Source organism: Mya arenaria, chromosome 15 (assembly GCF_026914265.1).
Source record: "Mya arenaria isolate MELC-2E11 chromosome 15, ASM2691426v1".
NCBI lineage: Eukaryota > Metazoa > Mollusca > Bivalvia > Myida > Myidae > Mya > Mya arenaria.
In genome coordinates this window covers 4662932-4672725 of record NC_069136.1, presented here as the reverse complement: position 1 = coordinate 4672725, position 9794 = coordinate 4662932, and the positions used below count along the sequence as shown (strand labels likewise).

Below are 9794 nucleotides of genomic sequence, written 5' to 3'. Positions count from 1 at the left end.
TTATGTGACATGAATATATGCTGATTGGTATTACCAATGCGACCGTTTAAAATGCGAAAACTTGACCCTTTACATATATCTAAAAGTTTTATCCCATGATTATTATGAGATTTGTCGATTGAGGCCCTGTCAGGGGTGCAATCAAATTCGTAGTCGTGACTATCAGTATAACAATTATATTTATCATGAGTAACATAGTCTGTTTTACTTCCAACCCTACTATTCAAATCACCACAAACAATACACAACACAACCAAGACAATCGTATAAAAACACATCGTTTTCTAAGATGTCAAATAAATCAACATTAACAGTATTGTATATAGGCGAGTCCTCACCCCAAATGTAGGTACCACATACATAAATATCTTCGGGGATGTTAAAAAAGCTGCGATCAAGTTTCAGCCAAATAATTGTGTCAAAATGATTTTTAATGATTTCAATGCCATCACTTAAATGATTCTTATAATATAAAACTATTCCCCCACTATTTCGCTTAGCGTTCCTATGTTGAAATTTGCGATAAAAATTATGTGATTTATACCCATTTAAATCTATATTACTATTAGAATCACACCATGACTCGTACAGAAAACAAATATCGTGTTTTTCTAAAATATTTACAAATTCAATGCTCTCCTTTTTCTCCCTCTTAAGTCCATGGACGTTCCACGAGAGAACGGATAGTTCACCCCCAACGTGCCCCTACAGCCGCTACTGCTTGCCGATCACGCACAGGGTGTCATACGCAATCCATGCTCGCTTGCCCTCTTTCCTGGCGTCCTTCATCATGGGAACCAGCCTGCGTTGTTTATCTAGCACTTCCGGTGGGAACTGTTCGTACATTTGGCATCCCGTCCCAGCCAAATGTTTCCACTCCCGCCGAACTACCTCCCTGTCCTTGAAAAATGTTTAAACAAAAGGTGAGATAGAAAAAGAGAAAAAAAGGAACGTGGAAGTATGATCAGTCATCCCCATTGGTCAACAAACGCAACGTGACAGTAGGTCGTATTTCTTTATGAGCACCACATACATGGGCATGGACAAATTTTACTTCTTAGATACCAATTTGAATGGAGTAAATGAAAGATTTAATTAAAATTATTATAAGGGAGGCAAGTTCGACGCAAATATTATTACCAAGACTAAACTATAAAGAAAACTTTCGAAATTGCTTACAAAGTTTAGATAAAGGTATTCAAAGTCAACTAAGTTCATGTCTGACTTAAATTCTATTATTTGCTATTTATATACGTAAACATATTAATAAGCGTACTGTATTGAGGTAACTTATCTGTTTTGAAAAATGAAAAACGGAATGTTTTCTATATTCTTTTTTTAGCACTAAAAGCCTATTTCGTACTAGTCAAAGGCGAAATGTCTTTAATGAAAAATGCACTATTATTAAAGGATGGTAAATTTTAATGCATCAATATACACAGAGCCGGATTAAGCTAGGAAGACAGTACTAGAGTAACGATATTCTTTTAATCCAAATGTATGCAATAAGGTCAAAGAAAGCATAATTAATTCACAACCTAATAGCTTTATCACAACAGGTTTAAATATCATATTTAATTTGTGGTCTAGTACTTATGGCTTCCGCCTAAAAAGCGAGAGGTCGTAGGATAGAGCCCTATATTGAGCTTGTCTGATATGTTCGGTGCTTACCCAGCTCAGTTGATGGATACCGGCAAGACAAACTTAATATAGGATAACAATCGGGAGTAAAGATGTTCATCAATTAAGGTGTCTCATATAGGTTAATGTAATCACAGCTAGCAAATGTAAGTTTGACAGTTATCTTAAATGATGTTTCAGGAATATGTGGAATTGATCTAGACAACAAAAGCAACAGCAAAAACTACAGCTACAGCAAAAACTACAGCAACAACAGCCTTTACTACATTGGCGATTGCAAATTGCTACATCAACAAGTTACTACAGCATCAATAATTACTGAGGGTTATAAAATATGGACACGTAATGTTAATTTATTGGAACACATTTATATCGTAAGTAGTTAAGTGTACAGAAGTTTGTCTCCAACCCATCTGTCCGTTTTTGACTAGCACACAACCTGCAAGATTCAAGTGATATTTGCACTTCTACTGGTACACCAAATTTCGATTATTTTGAAGACTTTTACTTTAGTTCTTCATTTATAAGTATACTGTCACGCAATCTGGTGAGTTATTTTTTCATACATTATTATAGTCATATATTTGTAAGCAATAAGTTAACCCGTTTGTATTTATTGATAAATTGGGCTTGGCCCTTGTATTTTGTATTGTGCATATGAAATGTTTGCTGTGTTCTCGTATTTATATTCATTATATTCATTTTGTAGGGATTGTCTTATATTCATTGGAAAAATAACATTCGTAACCCCGATGTGTGTTTTGGTTGTGAAACCCCACATTCTACATATTTATTCATTTCACATTTTATAAAATAGCATATCACATGAGGAGTGTATAACTTAAGAATTGTGTTATTATTGCCGCTTTGTAACATGCATGTAGTTGTTTTATCTCAGACAGTTAGTTTATATTAATTTATTTTAAAGCGACTGTGAAGATAGCCGTTCGCTGCAGTGAATCATTATCGAGTCCGTTTTCTGGGTAGAAACCTTTTTGAGGGGCCTGGAGGGGAACAAACTCAAAACCTTATGGGTGAGAGGCGGACAACTTTACTGCTAAACTACTCTCCCTTGATTGCTAGTTTGAACGATGTTCTAGCACCTTAAGGGATGTAACTCGAAATAATCGTTGTTTCATCTCTGAATTCAAAAAGTTGAAAATACACTATTAGTTATTTTAGAGTATTACACTTGACCATAGAAACGGTCGCCTGTTTGTCATATTGTTTGTAGAATTACTTATAGATTATGTTGTCATACTAACCAACACACTTAAATGTCGAACGATCTTGGTAGGTTTCCATTGCGATATACTATAGATCTTAGTACTATGAACGTTGTAGAATATTGGTTTAAACAGGAATAATAATATCGTTTGATCGTATCCATTTATTTATGTTTACAATTATGTTAATCACCATCCCGAGCATTTTACAAACAATTTTGTAGGGCAAGGGAACGACAAAAATAATTCAAGTATTAAAGGATATGAAGTTTATTAGTCAAGGTTCATTCAAAACATCTGACAAACATGATCATAATCGAAGTAATGAAAGTGTTCCATTCGACAGTTGGTAATATGACACTGTACTTCGTCTAGATTCCTGGATACGCAGATAGAAATGTTTTCATGGTTAAGAGTATATGTGTAGAGTTAATGAAATGTTCCATAAATAAACTGATGACAAATGTCTATACTTAACAATTTAATTACAAAAAAGACACAAAACGATAGTGTTACGTCAAGATGATGATAATGATGATGATGATGATGATGATGATGATGGTGATGATGATGATGACTTCCTTTTGTCGAAGGCTAGACTCAGCTAAAAAGAGTCCCACAAAACCCTCGTCTGTTCTTGTTGTTGTTTTCATTCGAAAACAAAGGCATTTGAAATTATTGTAAAAGTACTTAGTCTAGTTATGCGCATTGCATCCGCGTATTGACTCTGGCACTATATGTACTAAATTTCATTTGAATATCTTTAAAAGCTATTGACTTATGGCGAAGGTTAAAGTTTTGAAACGATCACAATAGCCCTCTTTCTTTTCGTAAGTAATATACATTAAATGCACCAAATGAGAGTACACTCATCATATATGTAATTAAGACCAGACAGTACGAACTGTTTAAGCGAAATACCCATTTGACAAGGACACGCCCTAAGTAAATTATTTATCGGGACGAAATATCCCCAAACTATTGATATGCCTGGGACGAAATGTCTACGTAACGCTCATGGAACGAAACGTGCAAGTTTCAGATATAAATACATTCTACGTGTAGGCTCTAAGGTTCGCCTATCAATATATTATAGGTGTAAACTATATCAAGCTTAAAAACAAACACAGTGTATTGCCCGTATATAATGTTGTACAACACATTTCATTTGGAAATATTTTTACTATGATTTATTCCAATGTATCAAATAATCGTCCGTGTCAGCGGTGTCAAAATTGTAAATTGTTTTTGACATCTTACTTTCCCTGTGGTATGTATACACTGAGCAATGATAGCTTTAGTATAGTATCACACATTCCCGTTCACCAGAGTTACGTACCTTTCACCTGAGTGACGTACCACACTCGAGGTTAGATTTTATCACGATCGAACCTCTGATAAATGAGTATCACACTGAGGCACTATTTCTGTAAACGCGTATTTACATGGTGGACTAAATGGTAGGTTGAATGCTAAATGGTCCGAAGGACTCCACGCTTACTTTGACCAGCCCAATTGCGTTCATACCCCCCGATCATGACATCAACCCCGCAATTCATTCCTTATATTTACACCAATAGTTCATTATTTTATTCAAGAAACGTTAAAAAAATACTTCATTTCATTTCGGATTATCTTTCAGTATTCTTTTCTTACCCATTCTGTAAATAGGACGACTCGACTGTTACCGGAAACATTTTATTAAATGACGTCACAATAACGCGGGAAAATATCAACCACTTGAAATCGCTTTTAAACATAAAATTGAAACACTTTTGGCAACAAAACGTTTAAAATATAATAACTTAGCACTTTCCTAAATGTTGATTTATATTTTACGGGACCTGCTGACACAATACAAACAATAACAAGATCAATAGTGTTCATGTATATTGTTATGCGATGAATTGCGATCCGAAAATATCGGAAGATGTTGCGTTCATCAATCGGGACCTGCTGACACAATACAAACAATAACAAGATCAATAGTGTTCATGTATATTGTTATGCGATGAATTGCGATCCGAACATATCGGAAGATGTCGCGTTCATCGATTGATGAACGCAATAGCCGAAAGGCAGTTCATTTAAGGAATGGAAGTTACTTGTTACAGTGTAAGTCATCTAGTTAATCTCATGATTCCCCTAAGTGTCTGGTTTATACAACAATTACGAATAATATTATAGCAAACATGTGTAAAGTTACCTGTCTTTAATTATATAAATCAGAGACAATATCACACACCTTTTTGATCACAATTTAATTACAACAAATAATTGCTTAAAGGGATTCATTCACGTTGTAAAGGGTCAGAAATTTAATCAAACAAAAATAACGTTGTTCCTTAAATAATAAATTGTGAAATTAAGAAAATTGTTAAAACTATCGAGTTTTAAATCATATGAAGATGTGGACTACATTTGGGAATGAAATAAAATACGTGATAATAAGAAAATAAACAGTTTTTGTTTTATAAAACGGAAGAAATGTGGCAATAAGGGCAAATAAGTTGTTTATTTATGTGTTGTTTATAACAGCAAATTGCGTTATCAACATATAACAAATACAGATGTCATCATACCGGATATAACGTCACGATTTGAAACAAAAACAAATTTTGCTAAAAGAATAGTTTTTTGTTGTAATTCTTACTAATATCATCTAAGTATGCATAATGCTCATAAAGAGAAATAAAACGATTGGATGTTTCTGTGGTTTAAATTATTTCGGATACTACATTTCTTCAACGCTTGTAGTGCGGGAAATGTCATTGTTTTGTGGTATTCGGCTCATAACTAGAGCAGGTGAAACTGGTAAGTATTAATCGTTTGCTATTTGCTACTGGAAAAACGTGATAAAAAAATCCGACACTGGTCATCATATAAAAAAACAATTTAATTCAACTCTTGCAGGAAATATGTTAGGTATCTCGCAAAAAGGTTGCTTTCCAAAATATTTCCTGAACTCGTTGAATAAAATTGTTAATTATATGACGATTCCTGACAGATCTTATTTTTTAGATAAAGTCATTTGTGTTTTTGTTCTTTTTTTCAAGCTAAATCAGACTTGAAACAACATTTTATTTACAATTTTCAGGGCCCAAACCCCCTTAAACCGAAATATTTCTTTGAAACATATTGTCGCCGCTTCGTCCTTGTGTCCGTCCTCTTATTTTCGTATCGAGGCTAATTCTCAGCAACCACTGCATTTATATTGGAAGCTTCGTTCTGGTTCGATCATTTTCACGAAGCTTTGGCTCTTTTAATTTCTATATCGTGCGATATAGGTCCATACGAATCGGGGCTATTTTTCAGCAACTTCCGGCTTGAGTTTTAATGAAACTTTGTGGGAAACTTGTCTTTCAAGAGGAGATGCGCATTCCGACTCGGTGATGTGCACAGAGTTGTGGCACTTTTATGTGTATATATTACAATTAAGGCATGTTCCGGAAGGTTAATCATACATACATACATACATACATACATACATACATACATACATACATACATACATACATACATACACACATACACACATACATACAAACATACAAACATACATACATACATACATACATGCATAAATACACACACACACACGCCTCTCTAAGTCCTTCACGCTGCTTAGGCTTGTGCGATTTTTGCAGTGATTAAAATGGATATTATCTTATAGTCGTATGGTGTAAAATTAAGTATGTAAAAACAAATTGTTTTTGTCTGTAATCAATTAGTTAGATGGAAGAAAAGATAAAGGTAGAAGAAAAGGATGATGGAATGAGATGAGAGGGGGGTACAGGTCAGATCGAGCTCTTTTGTACTATTGTATTTAAGCTAAGATATTATTAATATCTAAATTAAAATAGTTTAATTGACTTTGGAGAACAGAATTGACGTTTTACATGGCTTTTTAAATGGCTTGACACATCTTATGTAGGAAATTGATGTAATTCTAAATCATAACAGAGACTTGCGTTTTGTTACTTAGTATGTTTTCACTGCTGAACAAGCTGGAGTACAAGTCGTGGTTCACCGGTTTATAAAATGTAAATCTGGGGTTATAATTCGGTATTCACTTTATTGCAAGCGTAACATGTATTACCTTTATGTAAAAGTGCGTGTAAATATTGAGTTCATCTTTTCGCCAACATAATGTAAAAATAACACCTCATTTTTACCCACACTTTAGTAGAGCAGCAACATTAGTAACACATTCATGTAGAAAAAGATAATCAAACTATCCTGAGACACTGTATTTCTTTTTTATGTAGATAGCACTAACATAGTATTACTGAGAATCAGTTTTTTTATTCTTCATTTTCATTCAAAAGATGATTGAAAAATACATTACTCCACGACCTTTTCAGTTGACCATACTACTTGCCCGTTTTAATAATATCATATTATATTAAAAAGTAGTTTTTTTCTGTTTAAGGTTATTTACATTTTGTTACATTTTATAGAAAATTGAGGTTTTTCAAGGATCCTATTGAAAAATATCTAATGTGCTACCCTGCATCTTTCGACGCGAGGCTTTATAATGCTTTTTACGTTTCATATTTATATATGATAGATACTTGCTCTATCCGAAATAAAATCACCTACAATAATACCATGGCATAGTCACAAACCATGTTTCACAAGTTTTAAAAATACTTTAAAGTGACATTCTTATTCAAAATCAATACATACAGATGTTTAACACAAAAATAAAAATTGAGTGATATGCCATTAACTTCTTACTAAAAAATAATTTATGAAACATATGAATTACTGATAACAAAATTGAAACTTTTTTGTGTATTTTATAATTGAAAACGTAAAAATATAAAATGATTGGTGAGTGATAAAAGATTTATTGTGATCTACTAACATCTCATTAGGTAGAGATTTTCTGCACCTTTCTTTCGAATACATTTATCCATTGCTTTTGGTGTATTAAATCAATTGTATTGATTGTGGTAAATTTACAAGTACACGGTACAATGTCCACCCCACCATGCCCCTATATCCTTGTACGATTTACGGTATGACTCAATATCATTTAGTCTTCTGCATAACTCACAAAATCCAGCGTTCATCATTTCAACATGACTGACAACTTTAAACTGGTCTTTAAGTTTCAAAATTCGAACGTACTCTTCCTCATTTTGGGCCAGTTGTTCTAGATATACGGCCAGTTTCCACGGATGATCAAAATCCTCGGCATCAACGTACGTTCCTTGCGGAAGATACCGGTGGTATTTCCGGGCGCCTCGGACTACAAGCACAATATCTTTGCTAAACCACTGATATGCCTTCTCGGTTATGTAGTCATCACAAAGTGAGTTTTCAAATGCCAGGAAAAACTTGTAATTTTCAATTATAAAGTTTTCACATTTTGAATTATAAGGACAAGCGTTCTTTGACGTTTCGTTTCCACATCCTCCAAACACGTCCACATTCATTTTGTTTTGCATGTGAAGAATGTACAATTCTCTAATACTAGGTGTTATACAATGTTGTGCTATCCAGACAGCGCTTCTCGACTTCATTTTAAAGATGGCTGAATAATTCTTCTCTGATATATCATCCTGTTTGTTTTCTTTGTTCTTCAAATGTTCATCGAAGTGAGGAATCCCGTTTAAACTATTAACAAACATTTGCTTTTCTTGACTGCAAAACCGATTCCAAAGAGAAAAATTATGACTTACGGGAACTATCTGTCCATATGGGACAGGTATATCTGAGTCAAGCCTATATGTCATTGTCCAGTTGTAGAAATTAGTGAACACTGGTTTTGTTAAGTCGGTAAACATACAGTATAATGCAGACTCCAATGACATAAAGATGAAAACCTGGTCTTTGTTTCGCCGCTTTGGGATCGTCTTAAAGCTCATAATACCTCCAGGGAATATGATAGCATCTGCATCTAATGGCGCCGTTGTTAACGTTATATTGCTACCGTATTTAATTAACTGACAGTTCCCACAACCACAGTTAGACATGAACGTGTCCCAAGTCTTTGTTGTGAACTCCTCCATACCTTCTAACTGATACATAATAATTTTCTTTTTACTTGCAACATTTCGTTTCACGACATGTTTATCCGACGAATAAGTATTTGTCAAACCGCTATCTTGAATTATTATATTGGTATTCAAGTTAGTATTTAAGTCCCTGGTGTTGAGTCCTTGGGTATAGTCATCTTTTCTCGTTCGTAGTGACAATATGTAGTAATACACGTGCAATCCTGTAAGGATTATACATACGGAAGTCAATGTCATCACACTGAAACAGAAAACAAAGTGAGGATTAAGAGAGGCCTAGGAGTATGTACTCACTCATATTTTCGATGTTTTAACAACCAGTTCATAGGACACCCTTTATTTGTCATCAGTTTTATTCATATATTTCTATTATTTGAACTTTCTCCTGCGTATTGTCGTCGTTTGGTTTAATAGTATTGATAATTAACTTTAATACTTATGTGAAAAACTAAATATTTTTATTTTCTTAAGCGACGCATTTTAAATGCTTCATTTGAGCGCATAAAAAGCACCGTAAGGCGGAGCAGCAACGCAAGCCATTTTCATTCAGCAGTGTGCCATTTAAAGCCGTTTAAAGCTAGACAACCTTTAAAAGACCTTTCCAAACGTAAGTATTGCGAAAATGAGGGTTTAAAATTACATCACAAGGGAGACGGAATTATTATCAGCACAAGGTCACTACTATTGCAATAATAGTGAAAGCCCCCCCTTCCCACCCCCTCCCCAAAATAATAGTTCAATTCACAAACTTACCGGCGTTTGATACTCATTCTCCAAGCGTGAGAAGTGATTGATTTCCAACTGGAGTCTCAAAGCATATTAAGTAGTTACATTAATGGAATGATACGTTTTGCATATTGTGTTTTAATAGACGTATACCGCCTAAATGTAAAACAAAAAC

The 9794-nt window shown here is 34.1% G+C and overlaps 1 protein-coding gene across 1 annotated transcript; it reads right to left on the bottom strand.

Moving 5' to 3' along the window:
- Window positions 1-714: 714 nt before the first annotated feature.
- LOC128220103 (alpha-(1,3)-fucosyltransferase C-like) lies at window positions 715-8311 on the bottom strand. The gene is made up of 2 exons (XM_052928367.1): window positions 7863-8311; window positions 715-895 (listed from the first exon to the last, which is right to left on the bottom strand). The coding sequence occupies exons 1-2, from the start codon at window positions 8309-8311 to the stop codon at window positions 715-717; spliced, it is 630 nt and encodes a 209-aa protein (XP_052784327.1).
- Window positions 8312-9794: the final 1483 nt, after the last annotated feature.

What these genes read in the sequence shown, in the direction of transcription:
- LOC128220103 (XM_052928367.1), bottom strand. Translation starts at nt 8,311, where the DNA reads ATGAATGTGGACGTGTTTGGAGGATGTGGAAACGAAACGTCAAAGAAC. An exon ending in TACAAGGATATAGGGGCATG is followed by an intron (nt 896 to 7,862) that starts GTGGGGTGGACA and finishes TTTCAAGGACAG; the next exon opens with GGAGGTAGTTCGGCGGGAGT.